General features: G+C 43.3%; 1 protein-coding gene across 1 annotated transcript in view; it reads left to right on the top strand.

Moving 5' to 3' along the window:
* Window positions 1-20014, top strand: part of atp7b (ATPase copper transporting beta) — a 70875-nt gene that overhangs the window by 49437 nt on the left and 1424 nt on the right. The window contains exons 11-20 of the mRNA XM_034177982.1: window positions 4047-4201; window positions 7589-7723; window positions 7808-8002; window positions 9454-9636; window positions 9731-9914; window positions 11064-11204; window positions 11295-11437; window positions 12300-12503; window positions 12593-12710; window positions 12823-12925. Coding sequence (XP_034033873.1) covers window positions 4047-4201; window positions 7589-7723; window positions 7808-8002; window positions 9454-9636; window positions 9731-9914; window positions 11064-11204; window positions 11295-11437; window positions 12300-12503; window positions 12593-12710; window positions 12823-12925 — 1561 coding nt within the window. The remainder of the gene's footprint in view (window positions 1-4046; window positions 4202-7588; window positions 7724-7807; window positions 8003-9453; window positions 9637-9730; window positions 9915-11063; window positions 11205-11294; window positions 11438-12299; window positions 12504-12592; window positions 12711-12822; window positions 12926-20014) is intronic.

Genomic DNA, 20014 nt, shown 5'->3' with positions numbered 1-20014 from the left:
AGTAGACACAGTACAAACAAAAAAACAACAAGAAGTCAACAGACAGGAGTCAGGTGGGAAACTTGACATTCAGGCTCCACATGTGGTGCAATGCAGCAAAAGATCATTCAAATATCAAAAACAAAAGAAAAACATCACAGGTTACCCATAATAGTATCAATGTGTCTGAGAGTCCTTCACAATTCTACACGTGTTCCTCAGCCCCATCGAGGACCTCCGTGGAGCACCAGTCATAACCATAAACAACAACTACAACAACAATATAGCTTAGTAATAACAAAAGGAAAGAAAATTATGAAAGGTTTAAGTAATACCTCCAATAATTTGTATACTTATCAACAGCACACCTTAGAGAGGGTCATTCTTTCCATAGTGTGGATTTCTTTAATTACAAGGTTTGTCCATAAAGTATCGTACCTTTTTATTTTTTTTTTAAACTATATGGATTTGATTCATATGTTTTCACGTCAGACAAGCTTGAACCCTCGTGCGCATGCGTGAGTTTTTCCACGCCTGTCGGTGACGTCATTCGCCTGTGAGCACGCCTTGTGGAAGGAGTGGTCCCGCCCCCTCGTCGGATTTTCATTGTCTGGAAATGGCGGAATGATTTGGTTTTTTTTCCGTCAGAATTTTTTCAGAAGCTGTTAGAGACTGGCACCTAGAAACCATTCGAAAAATTTATCTGGCTTTCGGTGAAAATTTTACGGGCTTCACAGAGAATAAGGACTGTAACTACAGCTTTAAGGACGGCCCACAATGGCTCTGTGAATTCTCTGTGAAGCCCGTAAAATTTTCACCGAAAGCCAGATAAATTTTTCGAATGGTTTTCAGGTGCCAGTCTCTAACAGCTTCTGAAAAAATTCTGATGGAAAAAAAACCCAAATCATTCCACCATTTCCAGACAATGAAAATCCGACGACGGGGCGGGACCACTCCTTCCACAAGGCGTGCTCACAGGCGAATGACGTCACCGACAGGCGTGGAAAAACTCACGCATGCGCACGAGGGTTCAAGCTTGTCTGACGTGAAAACACATGAATCAAATCCATATAGTTTTAAAAAAAATAAAAAGGTACGATACTTTATGGACAGACCTCGTATTTCAATCCATTCCACTACTGTTGGGGGCTCCTTATTCAGCCATTTCCTGGTTATAGAATTTTTTCTGCTCACCAGTAATATTTACAGCAAATATCGGTTATGTTTTTCCAGTCCTGATGGCAGGTTACCCAAGTATATGGTGCTAAAATCGAAAGTAATCTTTAGGCGGGTTATTAATCTAATTTCTGTTGTCACATCTGTCCAGAACTGAGCTACAGTGGGACACTCCCAAAAAATGTGGAAGTGACCCGCAGACTTATTACCACATTTTCTCCAACACTGCCTATGTTCAGGATTTTTGGTTTGTGATTTTTTTTTTTTTTTTTTGGGTGTTATAAAAAACTTACAATATTCTTCCAGGCAAACTCCTTCCAAAGATCAGAACTAGTAGTTATAGATTGTGTATTACAGATATTTAATACACAATAGACATTTAGTTTTATGTTGATTTCCTTTTCCCATCTAGATTTAATGTATGTTGTGGAGAGACCTCTCTCCAGTTGCAGTGATGAGTAAATCCTGGAGATTATTTTCCTTTTGTTATCACCCTTACATGCATCAACAAATATCTTTATCAGACTCATGCCCACCTCTCTGGTAGTCTTAATATTCGTATCGAAATAATTTCTCAGTTGGAGATGTCTAAAAAGATCTGTTTCTCCAAATAGAATGTTTCTTTGAACCATTGAAAGCAGTCTGGGTATTTATTAGATGATATCATACAATAGGAGGTGATACCCTTTGTTATCCAGTGTTTAAACCTGTTATCTAGCTTTGCTGTAGTATTCATGCATTTCTTTCAAATTTCACATTTTTAAGTTGTTTATGCCTATTTTTTAATTTTCAATGACGCACCAAATTAAAAATCATCAAAAGGACCTTGGGAGGAGAATGCCAACAAATGTGACCTTGACTAAAATGATTGACCTTTGGCAAATTTGACCTCTCCTGGTAATTTCAGAACCAGCCTCCACATATAAGTCAGGTTTGATGTAAACTGGAGCAGAAAATCTTCCATTTCAATGTTTTACCCCAGTGAATTGATATTCGAATGACATTCATGCAATCCGTGCTGCATTCGAGCTACATTTGAATTCCTCAGATAGCATTCATGTGGCACTGAGGGAAATACACCAAATTGGCAGGCCAGCATGAATGTAGAGAACAGGCACACTACTGTCAACCTGCATTCGAACTGGGGAATATACATACCGTGGTCGTCGTACTGCTGAGTGACTGCTAGCTCAAATGGCATTCGAACTGTCATATGAACTGGCATCCAAAATGGCAACCCACCAGCATTCAGAGCCGTCTGATCATGTAGGCACGTCCTCATTGTGCCCCCGATGTGCCAGGCCCCCGCTCCCCACATCCTTTTCAGTGTACAAAGGAAATATTGTAATGTGCATAGTCTGCGGCATGCAATCATCATGTCCACTAGATGTGAACATTGCACAATCACACCGAATACACCATGTGTCACACAGTGGTGGGCACAGTTCCGCTAATCTGCTAACCCCTAATAATCAAAGCTAACTTTTTGTTAGCTGATTTAGCTTTTTAGCTAACTTTGAAAACCATCAGCGGACCAATTAGCTTCCGCTAAATTTAGTTCCGATGACTTTTAGACTGCTAACATATTTTTGCAGGCATAGTGAATAAAGCTTAACAGTTAAAGCCATTTGTAAAGCCTGAAATCATACATTTTAGTGTTTGCCTGTTACATGTTTTGTAGCAGACAGACAGCTATGAGAGGCAGAGTTCAATCTTATGCCAGCAGAGGAGAGCTGGCTAACAGAGAGAAAGGAAGGCGGGGAGATCATTTATTTTCACAGCCATACAGACTCACAGACGTATCACAGGAGTCATGCACAGCAAGACAGCTTTGACGTATGGTTAAAATTTTAAACAAACTCATTCCGGAAAAGTTATTGAAATTAATATCACCTCTGTCGTTGTACAAAGTGAAAATATCGGCTATATGTTTTAGTTTTAAAGTAATGCACTAATTTGGGAGGTTTTTGCGTTTACAGACACACATGCCGAAAGGCATTGTGGGATTGTCATCTGTGGTTGGTCGGTTTATACGTAAAAACCAACACACAAGTTAATGTAGCGTGTGTGTTGGTTTTTACAAATAAATCTGTATTTCTAAATATGTCCTTTTTTATTTGTAACAAAACAAAAGGCAATTTGAAAACTGAAAATTCTGTTTGTTATGTGATTCAGAACAAACAGCGAATGTGTGGCAAGTGGTATTCACACTGCCATGAACACTGCCATCCAGTCCCATCAGTTTGCCTTTCAGGGTTTTCTGCTTATCATAATGTTGTCTCTCCTTTCCTCAAATTTAACCACCAGCCTCACCTCTTTAAAAAAGCAAGTCATGATCTAAAAAGTTTTTCAGACATTTTGAAGAATGTTTTGGTCTTTTAAGGAAAAATTTTTCAAGTTTTTGGCATCAACAACTGCTGCTGTTTTAAATTGCAGCTCATTTTGCTGGATATGATTGAGGTAACTTTCCAAATTACACTCATCACTCATCTTCGGGATTGGGTAATTGGGGCAAGAGCTCCAGCAGTGGATCCCAGGCTTTTTTTTCCCAGGCCAGTGTGGAGATATAATATCTCCACCTAGTCCTGGATCTTCCCCGGAGTCTCCTCCCAAATGGATGTGCCTGGAACACCTCCCTTTCCAAATGTTTATTTTTATTTCAGGGAAAACCATGATATGCTTTTGTTTTGGAGTTGATATTTTTGATGGTTTTATGGAGGATCTTCTGCTGTGTTGATGAACAAACTGGATTTCACTTGCATCACCAATCTCACTCCTAATAAAATTGTTGCAGTTACGTTTTTTTACTCAGTCCATCTGAGGCTGAACTGTTTGAATAACCAGATCAGTCAGAGCTGAGAAATGTGAGAACTTGATTCTGTTCCTCTCAGGTGAGCCCATGCCTGTTCGTAAGAAAGTGGGCAGTGTGGTGATCGCCGGCTCCATTAATTCTCATGGTTCTCTTCTGGTGGAGGCCACTCACGTGGGAGCAGACACAACTCTGTCTCAAATTGTCAGACTGGTGGAAGAGGCCCAAACATCTAAAGTAAGAGGCGCTTGAACCTTTATATGATGTTTCTCGGCAAAAATCTGTTGTTCAAAATTAGAATTTTTGTTTAAACCTTTGTTTTTTAAAGGTGTGGCATAATTTTGTAGGTCTGCAGTTCATTTAATTTTGTTTCAATTCTTCTCCACAAATATTTGATGGAGGACAAGAAGAAAGCCATCCCATCCTATTTTTGGAATCCTAATGTTAAAAAGTATATAATAATTTAAGATTATTACTGTTCATGATTTTAAAAAAAATTGTGAAACAGGGCATTTTGGGGCCTTATTGTAACATCCATCAGTGAGTGATGTTAACATTCACAGTGAATTATAGTTTGTATAAAAATAGACAGCTTATTAAATTAATAACATGAAAGCAAAAAGAAAAGGAAAACAAAATGTTTCAATAAATAATTTTGTCAATGATAATTTAAATGAAAATATTTCATTGGCAACCTCTTATTTCATGGCTTAATTATAATGCCAGCATAAATAAAAAATAATAATTACATCACTGATTACAATGAAATGAGATGAAAAAATGAGATGAAATTTCACGCTTCCTTTCGGCAAACAAAAGCAAACAGACTTAGATTATGGTTAAACATTTCACTTGGGATAAAAACAGTGTTAATCAGTCCAGTATTTAGTTTGATTGTTAAAATAGAAGCAGATGTATGGGGCAAAACACTGCAGTAAAATGCTTCTCTTGGCCACTGAATATACTGAAATATCATGCAATATGTCGGGAGTGTTTAGATGTAGAAGTATAAATGTAATGAAAAGCTTCATTTGTGAATTTTCTCTATGACTAAAACTAAATTAAAAATTTCTGTCTAAACACTGCAGTTTTTCAGTATTTCAACTAAAACATGCTTTTGTTGTAATGAAACATGAAAACAATTCACAAGTGCCTCACAAGCAGTCTGGCTTCAAGAAGTCAACTACTGAACCCAATTTAGCTCTGTCACTACTCATAAACCACACACTCACAACCACAAGAACCACCCTCTGGGACATCCTGAAAATTTGTGGGTTCCCCAGAAAGATGCTGGACATCATAGTCAACCTACACGCAGATGCTATGAGTGGTGTAAGGAGCGGATGCAGAGACTCGCACGGTTTTCTCCGGTGAAAACAGGTTTCTCAGGGATGTGTGCTGAGTCCTTTACTTTTCAGTGCTTGCAAGGGCTAGGTGTTGGGTATGGTTGTGAAACCAGTGACTTCAGTACTTTTCTTGGTGAGACGATACTGTGATTTATGTATAATCGATGGCTACTCTCAATGCAACATTTGGGAAGCTGGACACAGCCATCAGAAGCGTGTCTGTATGGCCAAAGTGCAGACATTGACTTATCTCGGCAGTCACATTCATGTCTCTCATTTGGTGATGTTGATATCTTTGCAGGAGAATGTTGATCCACATCCTTAGGGTCTTGGTGCATCCTGTCTTGCTGTATGGTTGTGATACTTGTTGTGCTAACCAGTGACCTAAGACAACAACTGAATGTGTTTGGTACCAAGTCTCAGATGATCGGATGATCCTTGGGTATTGCTGAAATGACCTTATGTCAAATGAGTGGCTGCTTAGGGAGACTAAGATCAGGAGTATGCTTTGCATTGCGAGGGAGTTTCAATGCCAGTTTTTTTTTTTTTGGGGGGGGGGGGGGGGGGGGGGGTTTTGGCTCAGGCGGACACCCGTGTTTCACATGACTGTGGAAGGTCAGCAATTAATTTCAAGAGGTGTGGATGGACTGCTTGTCTGTGTGGGTGATTGCCATCCAAGACCCAAGGCATTAGATTGACTGGGATGATGACTTGTAATAGTCGACTACGACTAGCTAACATCCGACGAGTTGACTATTTATTCGTCAACTAGTCAAAAGCCATTTATTAAGTTAATTTAACCCTTAAAAGAAGAAAACCCGCTGGAGCTGCCACCACTCCCTTCACTCAGTGAAGAAAGTGCGTGAACCTTGGCAGGTGAATTAGTCAGCTCAAACAGGTAGTCTGTGCCTAGTAAATGAATATAGGTATTGTTTTCATGCTAATGCGGTTTTATGTATTTGTGATTTTGTGCTAATATTTGTTAAAAATTTGTTTGGCAAATTTCAGGTGGGCTGCCATGTGCCTTTTACTAAGGAATGGCTTCCGTTTGGCCACTCTACCATACAGGCCTGATTGGTGGATTGTTGCAGAGATGGTTGTCCTTCTGGAAGGTTCTCCTCTCTCCACAGAGGAATATTGGAGCTCTGACAGAGTGACCTCTGACAGAGTGACCATTGGGTTCTTGGTTACCTGACTAAGCCCTTTCTTCCCTGATGGCTCAGTTTAGACAGGCGGCCAGCTCTAGGAAAAGTCCTGGTGGATCTGAACTTCTTCCATTTATGGATGTTGGAGGCCACTTTGCTCATTGGGACCTTGAAAGCAGCAGAAATGTTGCTGTATCCTTTCCCAGATTTGTGCCTCGGAGCCAATACTAGACCTCCGAGACAGGATTGACACCTTTGACTTCATGCTTGGTTTGTGCTCTGACATGCACTGCCAAGTGTGAGACCTTATATTTAGACAGGTGTGTGTCTTTCCAATTCATCTCCAATCAAATGAATTTACCCCAGGTGGACTTCACTTAAGCTGTAGAAACATCTCAAGGATGATCATTGGAAACAGGAGCTCAATTTTGAGCTTCATGGCAAAGGCGGTGAATACTTATGTGCATGTGTTTTCTTAGTTGTTTTTGATTTGTTTTTGTTTGTTGTTGTTGTTTTTTAATACATTTGCAAAAATATAAAAAAAAAACTTTTCATGTAATCATTATGGGGTATTCTGTGCAGTCATTTGAGGGGAAAAATGAATTTCAACCATTTTTGAATAAAGCTGTCACATAAAAAATGTGGAAAAAGTGCAGCCCTGTGAATACTTTGCGGATGCACTGAATAACAATTATAAAATATGTGTAACAAAAACTGACAAAAAAATGACATCAGTTAATAAAGAGTCTTAAAACAATATTGACTGAGGTCAATGCTGGGTCAAAGAAGTAGAAACATATTATCGTCTTCCTGCAACAACTCAACTCCTGGGAGATTTCAGTGTGAGACAACCGTGTTTATTTGAGGAAATACTGGTATTTCCCTGGTCTAAGGAGTAACAACAGTAAAAGGGTGGAAGCATTTAGGTGGATTCTGTTGGTTAGAAGACTCGTGGCTCCTCCTAGTGGTCAGAGAGCAGAACAATTATTTGAAATTCAGCCTTAAATTTTGTGAATAAAACACTGAAAAAGAAAAAGTATCTTGATTGCAAACGAGAAGTCCTGATTCAAAGCTTGTAAATTTTTCCTAAATGATTAAGAAAGGTTATAGTTTTTACAATATTGTGTGCTCAGGCCCCCATCCAGCAGTTTGCGGACCGGCTCAGTGGATATTTTGTGCCGTTCATCATTCTCATTTCTCTGCTGACCCTAGTGGTCTGGCTGGCTGTCGGGTTTGTCAACTTTGACATTGTGAAGGAGAACTTCCCGGTATGTGTGCAGATCAGAACTTCAGCAAACAAACATACAGTTTTTGCTCAAAATTGAAATTATGACCTGGCTTCTTCCTCACAGGGTTACAACTCCAACATCTCCAAGGCAGAGGTTATCGTCCGCTTTGCCTTTCAGACTTCCATCACTGTTCTGTCCATTGCCTGCCCGTGTTCTCTGGGGCTGGCAACCCCAACCGCCGTCATGGTGGGCACAGGCGTCGGAGCCCAGAACGGGATCCTCATCAAAGGAGGAGAGCCACTGGAGATGGCACACAAGGCAATGAGCTATTAGTATTTTGAATTGTGACTGCACTCTTGTTCTTCAGTAGCACATCACATGCGAATTCCTGGATTGGCAGCCTACGCTCAGGAAAGGGGGGAAAAACATTACAGTCATAGATTTCAAACCAGATCCAAACATGGATGGTGGACAAATTATATATAATTTTATGATGTTTCAATACTCGAGGGTGCAAATCAACTGTAATGTTTCAAAACATTTGTTTTAACCCCTTAACGCCTATTGTCGCATATATGCTACAATATTTGACTCAAATATGCAACATACCAAATTGACCAGTATGCCTGTTGTCGCAAATTTGCAACATACCATTATTATTATTATAACATTATAACATAAAGTCATTACCAAAATACCAAAATTACTATTTATTTTTTGTGCAAAAGTGAAATTAATAATCTCAACATTATTTACCATCTACTTAAAGGCAAAAACACACACAAAACATTTTTTATATACAGCTATATAAATTCAGGCGTTAAGGGGTTAAAGTGGTTGGTTATGCATTGAGGCCCAATTTAGCATAGCTTTTGATATGGAACCCCAAACATTGTTTTGAAACATGAGGTTTTAAAACATTTCTGATCAGTGTTACAAGTTGACCTTCACAATTAATGTTTTTGTAGCATTCCCAGCCACATATTTTATCCATTCTTTAATTCCGATTTTACTTTTTCATTCTGTGGTTTACTTCACCTGGTATTTAAAAGCTTAAATTTATAGCTGGGAGGAGTGGACTGATTAACACACAGTGTGCCATGTTCAGGAGCTGAGAAAGTACATGTAAGCTCAAACACAGCTGTTTATAGGTTTTGATAAATTATCCAGCATCAAATAAGCATCCAACAGGTGGCAGACAAATCTAAGAGATATTATATAGTCAAAGTAAAGTTGCTTTTTTTTTTTTTATTTATTTATTATTTTTTATTTTTTGCATTGATCTGGTCCATCAAAGTCAAATCAGTTGCAATAGGGTTCATCCTGATGATAGATGATAACATACAGCTGGCTGCGAGTAATTCACTCACACACCTGTCTACATTTTTGCTGTCCCAAACCCCACACTATTACCAGAGCAGGGAACAATTTGCCTAATTATGAACAAGTTATAACCAGTCTTCACTAAATCTTTTAGACTGTTTAAGAGTTAGGTGTAACTCCAGAAATTTTCTTGTTCATTGCAGGACCGATGTAGATTCTGCATTTTTCCCCTCACAGTATATGTTTCCCTCTCTCTCTTTTTAATATCACAAATATTGAACAATGTAATTCAAGCTTTGTAGAGTTGTACTGTGACAGACTTCTGGAAGCCTGTATTCGGTTATCATCAGGCTGAATCGATGATCAGGTGCGAGCAATGATTCCGTTTTTTTTGTTTTGTTTGTTTCGTGTGGGTGTGTGTGTTTCTCGTCTCTGTCACGGCTCAGATTGGTGTAGTGATGTTTGATAAGACTGGTACGATTACAAATGGCATGCCGCGGGTGACACGTGTTCTGGTCTTGTGGGAAATGACCCGCATGCCCCTAAGGAAGATCTTGGCAGTGGTCGGCACAGCAGAGGCTAACAGCGAGCACCCGCTGGGCATGGCGGTCGCTAAGCACTGTAGAGAGGTGAGAAAACCCCACATCACAGATCACAGCTTTTCTTTTTTGCTTTCTAGCCTGAATGTCCATGGCCACACTTCTCTGTTTGTGCACTTTATAGGAGTTGGGTTCCGATATGCTGGGCTACTGCCGGGAGTTTCAGGCAGTTCCTGGCTGTGGAATCAGTTGCCGGGTCTCTGGAGTAGAACATCTGCTACAGCAGCAAAATGAAGAACGTTTTCTGCTGCCTGGAGCCACCACTGATGAAAGCAGCCTGCTGGCTGATGATGAAGACCCGACTGCAGGTCTGACCAAATCTGTGGGTCTGACGTCTGTTGCTTTAACTGCTAAATGATGTGTTTGAAAAAAACAAGTAACTTCAGTTGTTTCACTTCAGCAAATCACCCCCCAAGGTGCAGAGGGGGACGAAGCCACTGTCGTCATTTTCAAGTCAGCTTGCAAACAACTGGTGGTCATTATGACTTGAGACTTGACTTGGGACTTGCTGAGTCATGACTTGAGAGTGAATTGATGGTGACTTCGCCCCACCTCTGCCAAGGTGTGCAGAATATAAACATAGCAGCTTAATTTAGAGGAACCTTTTCAGTCAGTGGAGGTGATAAATTTGTCAATTTCTGTAATATATATAAGTACTCACCCCAGGTGAGGCTTGAACCCACAATCCCTGTCTTAAAAGGTCAATGTCTTATCCATTAGACCACTGGGGTTGTATGTATTAAGGCCAGCTTTCAAATCCGTGGTCCTTGAGAATGTCCCTGAGACGTGAGTGTTTAAGACGGAGACAGAGACGCATGTGGCTTCCAGTGATGGCGATACCGATGCAGGAGAAAGAAAGTCCAAGTCTTCAGGGTGCTGGTGCTTCCTATCTGACTGTATGGTTGTGAGAGCTTAATGCTAACCACTGACCTAAGATGATGACTGGATGTCTTTGGTACACTCTTTAAAAAAAAATGAACTGCTGTCTCAATGAGAAAAAGTGATGTAATAATTTGCAGTCTATGCAAATTGTTACATCAGTTTTTCTCACTGAGACAGTAGTTCATTTTTTAGAGTGTACCTGGCCTCTCTGGACAATCCTTGGATACTGTACTCTCTCCGAGTGTGAATCACCTTGGATTGTCCATTGCTGGGATGCCGTGAAGCCTTGGCTCTTTGGAATGCTGGGATATATTGATCATATGGATTGGCCATACCTTCATTGGACTGTGAAGTTGTAGGGAGACTGTTGAGGTCCAGGGCATTTGGAGGACTCTGGGGAATTATATGTATGGACCTTTGGGGAGTGTTTCTGAGTAACAGATCTGCCAACTTACTATGATGGTTTTAATTGTGTTCCATTTCATCATGATCTTTACCACTTGATTGGTCAGAAGTGTTTGGTTGTTTAGCTGCATCATCTCTGTCAAAACAAGATTAATTATCTTTGCTTTCAGGTGAGGTCTTGTCTTACACTGTGCTGATTGGAAACAGAGAATGGATGAGGAGGAACGGCCATCACATTGGAGCAGATGTTGATGCTGCCATGTCCAGCCATGAAGCAAAAGGGCAGACAGCTATTCTAGTAGCAATAGATGGTGGGTATAATTCATGCAAACCATGATGTGATGTTATTTCTAATCTGCAGCACCTCAAAGACGCCCGTGTTTCACTTGTGTTCCCTGTAGGTGCGTTGTGTGCCATGTTAGCCATCGCAGACACAGTCAAAACAGAGTCAGCTCTAGCAGTGCACACACTCAACAGCATGGGCATCGAGGTGGCCATGATAACAGGAGACAACAGGCGCACTGCAAAAGCTATAGCTGCACAGGTAAAAAAAAAACAAAAAACATTCCTGCAAATCTGACACAGCTCGTCCAGGGGACAATTTCCAAAAACTCGCTCTCACAGTTTGTTTGAAACTGACTGTGAAATTTTGTTCGTGATCTGGATCTGTATGCAGATTCTGGATCAAGATTTCACTTTATATAGGCTTTGTAGGATTACGTCATATCTACTTCACAGATTCTCACCAGATTTGTACCACAGATAGATATTATGGCTTGGAAGACTCCACTAAATTTTGGAGGTGATCCGGATCCGGATTGGTGAACTTCGGAAATCTCAATTGCTCTTGTTTTATTATGTTCAGCACTTTGTAAATTTTTCTCTTTAAAATGCTACATAAATCAGAATCAGAATTGAATTTATTGCCATGTATGTTAGCACGGGTGGTGGCCAAGTGGGTAGTGTGCTTAGTTTCAATGCAGAAGATTATCTGTTCAAACCCTGACCCTGCTACATTTCTCCATGTAATGTGGAGTTGTGTCTGGATGGACATCTGGCATAGGACTTCTGCCAATTCATCATGCAGCTCCATCTTGGAACTGCTGTGGTGGTCCTGACTGAAGAAAGGGAGCAGCCTATAAACTATTATTTATGAGTATTACTTTTCTTATTATTATTTTGGAGACACTCCACAGTGTTGTATCCTGTGAAGGGCTGGTTTGTTTTGATTGTGTGTTACCCAGGGGCATGTTTCCAGACTTTCAGAAGGTGATGTTGTGATCTTAAAAGGAATAACAAAAGTAAATAAGGATGTTTTCTGGCATAAGAAAGCTACTTTGCAGATTAAAGGGTTAAAAGTTCCTGAAAGAACAGAGAAATGAAAGAGTCATCTGGCTGTTTGACAGGTGGGGATCAAAAAGGTGTTTGCACAGGTGCTGCCTTCACATAAGGTTGCAAAAGTGCAGGAGCTTCAGGAAAAAGGCCTGCGTGTTGCAATGGTTGGAGACGGAGTCAATGACTCACCTGCCCTCGCCTGTGCTGACGTCGGTATCGCCATCGGTACTGGCACAGACGTAGCTATCGAGGCGGCGGACATTGTCCTTATTCGAGTAGGTGGCACATTTTGTCTGATGGTCAGTGAAGAGCCAGTGTCACATGTCATCTGCTTGACGGGGTGTTTTTTTTTTTATGCTGTTAGAATGATCTGATGGATGTGGTGGCCAGTGTGGAGCTGTCTAAGAAAACAGTACAGAGGATCCGCATCAACTTCATCTTCGCTCTTGTTTACAACCTTGTAGGAATCCCCATCGCTGCAGGTTTGGATTCAAACTTGTAATTGTCTTTCATGTCACTTCCATTGTGTTTTTAAATGTTGTACATTGTAGTGTGTAAAGATTTCTACTCACAGGTTATGTCTTGTGGTCGTAGGCGTGTTCATGCCTGCTGGTCTCGTTTTGCAGCCATGGATGGGCTCAGCAGCGATGGCTGCCTCGTCTGTTTCAGTCGTTCTGTCATCTTTACTCTTGAGAATGTAAGGCTACAGAAAACTCAGAGATCCATCCATCCATTTTCCACACCCACTTATTCCAGTTAAGGGTCACAGGGGGGCTGGAGCCTATCCCATCAGTCCCTCAGAGTTTGTGTTGAAAAGTGATCAAAGACAGATAACAATGTATTGATCATAAGTCTTGATGATAGTCTTTTCAATACAAAATAATGAACAGGATGCAGAATAAGTAAAAAGGAAATACAAAAAGACAACAGTGATGCAGTAAAATATTGTAATACATAGAAAACATAAAATGCAGTCTTGCACCTAAGTCTTGACATTTTGATGCAAACAGCTCAATTTGATTGAACGTCAGTCTGTGACCCAAGCCCAAACCTTAACCATGATCATAACCAAAACAAACATGAATGTTCTCTCATGACGCGGAAGTGAAGCAGATTGTTCCGTCTGCTGTCAGAGAGAAATGCATCATGACAGAAACTGGCAAGAACCAAGGGTAAAAATGTGAGGAGTTGGGTGTGAGAATGTGTCAAAAACAGTGGTGGGCACAGCTAACCAAAAAGTTAGCTTCGATAACCATTAATCAGATAACAGAAAAGTTATCTTTTATGATGATAAACTGCTAAAAATGCCACGGTCCTTCGCACCCCCAGATGACAGGAGAGCTTGGAACCGTGACAGAAATCCAAGACTGCAGCTCTGGCCTCTGGTGGGACGTACACACGATTCTTCGGTCCAGTTCCGGGGTCCGGGCTCCGTGCCAGGGCCTCCCGGACGGTCTTCTCCACGTCCCAGGTGAGGGTAGCCACGATAGTGGACTCCGGAATGATGGGCTCCGGTGGATCCGACAGCTCTGTTTTGACTTCGTCTTCGTGTACCCGGGACAAGGCATCTGATCTTTGGTTCTTGGTCCCGGGCGATAGGTGATCCAGAAGTCAAAACGCCCGAAGAACAGTGACCAGCGGGCTTGCCTGGGGTTCAGCCGCTTGGCGGTCCTGATATACTCCAGGTTCCGATGGTCAGTGAAAACCGTGAACGGCACAGACGCTCCCTCCAACAGGTGTCTCCACTCCTCAAGAGCCTCTTTCACCGCAAGGAGTTCTCGGTTGCCGACGTCATAGTTCTGTTCAGCCGGGGTCAACCTGCGAGAAAAGTAGGCACACGGGTGAAGAACCTTATCAGTCTCTCCACTCTGGGATAGCACGGCTCCTATCCCTGAGTCAGAGGCGGGCTGCACCAGAACTGGTGCAGTCGAGAACCGTCGTTTCAACTCCCTGAACGCAGCTTCGCACCGATCCGACCAGGTGAAGGGGACTTTTGGAGAGGTCAGGGCTGTCAGGGGGCTAACTACCTGACTGTAGCCCTTAATGAACCTCCTGTAGAAATTTGCAAAGCTGAGGAACTGTTGCAGCTTCCTACGGCTTGTTGGTTGGGGCCAATCTCTCACCGCCGCAACCTTGGCCGGATCAGGGGCGACGGAGTTGGAGGAGATGATAAACCCCAGCAAGGACAAAGAGGTGCGGTGAAACTCACACTTCTCGCCCTTCACAAACAGCCGGTTCTCCAACAACCGCTGCAGGACCTGACGTACATGCTGGACATGAGTCTCAGGGTCCAGAGAAAAAATGAGTATATCGTCCAGATATGCGAAGACGAATCGGTGCAGGAAGTCCCGCAAGACGTCATTAACCAAAGCTTGGAACATCGCAGGGGCGTTAGTGAGGCCGAACGGCATGACCAGGTACTCAAAATGACCTAATGGGGTGTTAAATGCCGTCTTCCACTCGTCTCCCTTCCGGACCCTAACCAGGTGGTACGCATTCCTAAGATCCAACTTGGTGAAGATTTTGGCTCCATGCAGGGGCGTGAACACTGAATCTAACAGCGGCAATGGGTATCGATTGCGAACCGTAATCTCATTCAGCCCCCTGTAATCAATGCATGGACGGAGTCCGCCATCTTTCTTGCCCACAAACAAGAAACCTGCCCCCATCGGGGAGGTGGAATTCCGGATCAGCCCGGCAGCTAATGAGTCCCGGATGTAGGTCTCCATTGATTCGCGCTCAGGTCGTGAGAGGTTGTACAGCCTGCTGGACGGGAACTCAACGCCCGGAATCAAATCAATGGCACAATCGTACGGACGGTGCGGGGGAAGGGTGAGTGCCAGATCCTTGCTGAAGACGTCAGCAAGATCGTGGTACTCAACCGGCACTGCCGTCAGATTGGGAGGGACTTTGACCTCCTCCTTAGCATGTAAACCGGGAGGAACCGAGGATCCTAAACATACCCGATGGCAGGTTTCGCTCCACTGAACCACCACCCCAGACGGCCACTCAATCCGGGGATTGTGTTTCAACATCCACGGGAAGCCCAAAATCACGCGGGAGGTAGAAGGAGTCACAAAAAACTCGATCTCCTCCCGATGATTTCCAGACACCACCAGAGTTACAGGTTGTGTCTTGTGCGTGATTAAAGGGAGAAGGGTGCCATCTAGTGCCCGTACCTGCAATGGCGAAGGGAGCGCCACCAGTGGGAGCCCTACCTCCCTAGCCCATCTGCTGTCTAGCAGATTCCCTTCTGACCCCGTGTCCACCAGTGCTGGGGCTTGAAGGGTTAAATCCCTGCTCAGGATTGTAACTGGGAGTCGTGTGGAAATATGTGTATGTCCCACGTGAATGTCTTGGCCCACCCTAAGCCCAGTTTCTAGGGGCGGGCATTGGTGTTTAACCGATTGGGGCAGTCTCTTAGCTGATGCTCACTCGAGCCGCAGACAGAGCACTCCCCGCGGGCCAGCCTCCTCTGTCTGTTAGGTGGTCTAAATGTGGCCCTGCTCGTGTCCATAGCTTTGTCAGCAGGGGGAGCTGTAGCCACACGGAGCGTTGAGGCTGTAGAGCGTGGGGAGGGCGGAACCTTTTCGGACCCGGAAGGGAGAGGGACGGCGCGTGCCCAGCCACGTCCTTCGTCTCGCTCCCGACGGCGTTCCTCTAACCGATTGTCTAACCGTATAACAAGATCAATAAGCCCATCTAAATCCCGCGGTTCTTCCTTGGCTACCAGGTGCTCCTTCAGGACCGACGACAGTCCGTTTATGAAGGCGATGCAGAGCGCAACGTTATTCCAGCCGGACCTCGCAGCCGCGATGCGGAAGTCGACTGCATATTCGGCTGCGCACTGGCGCCCCTGTCTCATTGACAGCAGCACTGTTGAAGCAGTCTCTCCTCTGTTAGGGTGATCAAAAACCATTTTGAACTCCCTCACAAACCCAGTATAAGTGGTAAGGAGCCGTGAATTTTGCTCCCAAAGCACCGTAGCCCAAGCGCGTGCCTCACCACGAAGCAAGTTAATTACATAAGCCACCTTACTGGCGTCAGACGCGTACATTACGGGACGTTGTGCAAAGACGAGCGAACACTGCATAAGAAAGTCCGCGCACGTCTCCACACAACCTCCGTACGGCTCTGGGGGACTTATGTATGCTTCAGGGGATGGTGGGGGGGGTCGTTGAACGACCAGTGGAACGTCTAGATTCTGCACCGGGTCGGCAGGAGGAGGAGCTGCAGCAGCGCCCTGAGCGCGCGCTTCCACCTGCACGGTGAGAGCCTCCATCCTGCGATTAAGGATGACGTTTTGCTCGGTCATCAGATCCAACCGAGCGGTAAAGGCGGTGAGGATTTGCTGCAACTCACCAATCACGCCTCCTGCAGATGCCTGTGCACCCTGCTCTTCCATTGGTTGTCCAACAGATGGTTGACACCCTCAGGATCCATGACGCTGGCCGAGATATCCTGTTGGGAAAGTATAGTGACACGGACCCACAACAGGGGGCGCAAATGAACGGACAATGAAAGAGTCGAATATGAACACTTTACTGTTGTGAAAGAGCACAACCAAAACACAGGATTACGGAATTGATGCAAACAGTCAATCCACAAAGGTGACGTGTGGGCAGGCTCGAGGATAGAAGACGTCTGTCCTGAGAAGAACCGGAACCACACGATTTCCTCCGCCACCGAACCTGTAGAATACTGGAGCCGCCAAGTTCCGAGTCCCCAGGTGGCCACCGTCTCCGAATGTCAGATCTGGTACTGCTGGCGAGGAGCAAAAACAGTAAGATGTGGGTGCGTGCACACCCAGTAACAACAATTGTGGGAATTCCACCTCCACCTCTAACACACACTCGTGCAGCTCCTGTCTAACCACTTATCTGGTTGGGGTGTGAAGCGAAGCCGTCGCTGATCACACCAAACGCCAATCTCACAGATAAGGAACACCACAGGAAAGCGGCTGCAAAAAGAGTTCAGACTAAGACACAGTTCAGATTAATTCAGCAGAGAAATTACCTTCACAGGTAGATGATATCTCGGCAACGAGGTGGAGATGACATCCGGTTTTTATGGAGTGGAATGATGTAGTGAAGATGGATGACAGCTGGCATGAGATAATGAATGACAGCTGTCACCCCCGGCTGTGTCCGTGGCGGCAGCGCCCTATCGTGCCTGAAGCCCTCACTTCAGGCAGGGCGCCCTCTGGTGGTGGGCCAGCAGTACCTCCTCTTCTGGTGGCCCACACAACAAAAAAATGTATCTTTATTACAGATAACCTATAACCCATAACTATTAGTACTGATTTGGACGCGGTCACATCAGATTACACTGTCGGCTTCTGATAAACCAGTTTCACTTTAAGAGCCACAGGGGCTGCTGGGTAAATTCAAGGATCACAAACACAAAGAACACATGAAAAATGAATAAATAAATAAAAATAAAGCCCCAAACACTGTCATCATCTTTCAAAAGCAGTAAAACACAGTATTAGAAGTCACAGTTTATCTCGGTATTATATACATCCATTAATGCATTGATTGACAGAATAAAATACATGTAGTAAATATAAATTCTTACCTGTTAGTTTCAGTGGGATTCACCTGAATAAATAATCCACATAAAGCGTCCTTTATTTAATCCAAAACTGTCTAAACGTGAAGAAAAGTCTCTCCCTCTGTCCACACAGTTGCGCCGTGAGAGCTCCTCTCCCCCACCGAGTCTTGGCAATTAAATTACAGCCACAAAGAAATAAAATAAAATACTGTTAAAATTAGTCTGTTTTGTTTTTGTGTCGAGTGGAAAAGTTATTGTAATGTCCAAAGTGAACCTGAACTACACTACCCACAATGCTCCCTGCGTCGAGCGGCCAATCACGTTTTGCGCTTAATGATGACCTCATCAGCAAGCGACAGGCAGCCAGTCTGCTAAAAACACAACAGACGGACTAAAATGTTTGATTTTAGGGTTCACAAACGTTTTTGACCGTTAAACTTTACCAGCAAAAAATGTTATCGGAATTAAATTTATTGGAAGATAATTGGTCCGATGATGGTTTTAAAACTTATCTAAAAAGCTAATCCAATAGCAAAAACATTAGCTTCGATAATTATCTGCTATCTGATTAGCTGAACTGTGCCCACCACTGGTCAAAAAATAGTCGTTGTGGCAATCCCTCGGTGGTGAGGGAGATTTTCTCTTGATCGATTCTCAGACAGGATATCTAAGTTACATTTGTCATGGTTAGAATATGAGCACAGTCTAAACAAACACTGCATAATGATGACAGTGAAACAATGACTCAGTATGCTAATAAAAAGAACGTTATTGCCTAGTGTAATTAACAACAGGATTCATTGCTTTAAAGTAATAAAAAAGGCCATAAGTCAATGTCAAGTATATTTGAAAACATAGTTCATAAGAATGTTGTAAAAAATATGTAATATTTCATTATTATATTTGGTCCAGTTTACAAATGCTGGTAACAGTGATACAGGTATCCGCTATCTGTGATTGATGTTTTGTCAAGCTAGGCGGGTGCCAGACACCCGAAGCGGCTGGACCCGCAGTGCAGACTCCCAGACTAGGCTTAGGTGTAAGAGAAATCACGGTATTTATTCCAGGCTCAGGTATGGTACACAGGTGGTCAATCAGCGGAGCAGAGGAACAATCAGGGTTAGGCAAGAACGCAGTCATGGTCGAGCAGGGTTCAGAGGCACGAGCAGACACAGACATCCAGGAAGAGGCAAAAGGCGCGGTCGAGGAAAACAGAGCAGGATACGGTACACGGCTTGGCAAAAACAGGACTGAATACAGGAGCTGGAATGTGTACTAAAGACAACAAACTGGCAGAGGTGTGGTGGCTGGGAGGTGTTTAAATAGGAGTTAACAAGGTGCACGTGAGGTAAATGATCTAGAAAGGGTGATAGCTGGAGGACAAAGGTTGTGCACTTTGCAAGATAGTGAGGTGGAGACAACACAACGTGAAGTGATGAAAAGACAAAGACGTGAACAGGTGCCAAGAGCCAAACCGGCTGAACAAAACTAGAATGGAACTGCATCATGGTAAGAATATGAAAAGTAACAAAGTGACATAGCAAAATAGAACAGAGAATGAACACATGATGAAAATAAAACAACTAATAAATCAAAGCTGGAGCAGATGGTGATGAAAAGAAAGAGGCCAAAATAGAATCAAAGCCCCAATCAGGGCCAAATTGTGACAGGATTTGCCTTGGAGGTGACAAGAGATGAGAATAATATGCCTATAGGTGATTATTTTTGTTTACAATGTATTAATTCCCTTTGCTATAAGGAAAAGTGCACTTTAAGTTGTGTTTGAAAATGGTCAATTCAGTTTCATTTCATTTATATAGCGCCAAATCACAACAAAGCTGCCTCAAGGTCCTTCACACAAGTAAGGTCTAACCTTACCAACCCTGAGAGCAAGCACACAGGCAACAGTGGTAAGGAAAAACTACCTCTGATGATTTGAGGAAGAAACCTCAAGCAGACCAGACTCAAAGGGGTGACCGTCTGCTTGGCCTATGCTACCGACACAGTTGACAATACAAATATACAGGAAATTTTGGGAGTCCATGCTGGTGCACAGGAGGGGAGGCCTGCAGAAGAAGACACCCACTCCCATCACTGGATGGAGCCGCACCTCAGAGAAAAAAATGAATCAGGCAGCAGAAAGGCAATAAATACAGTATAACTTGTCAGCATTAAGCAACAACAAAAACAGAAGAAATACTAAGGTGATCGCCGACCACTAGCCCTAAGCTTC

Source organism: Thalassophryne amazonica, chromosome 1 (genome assembly GCF_902500255.1).
Source record: "Thalassophryne amazonica chromosome 1, fThaAma1.1, whole genome shotgun sequence".
NCBI lineage: Eukaryota > Metazoa > Chordata > Actinopteri > Batrachoidiformes > Batrachoididae > Thalassophryne > Thalassophryne amazonica.
Note: the sequence above shows the minus strand (reverse complement) of the source record. Positions and strands in the feature narration are given on the sequence as shown.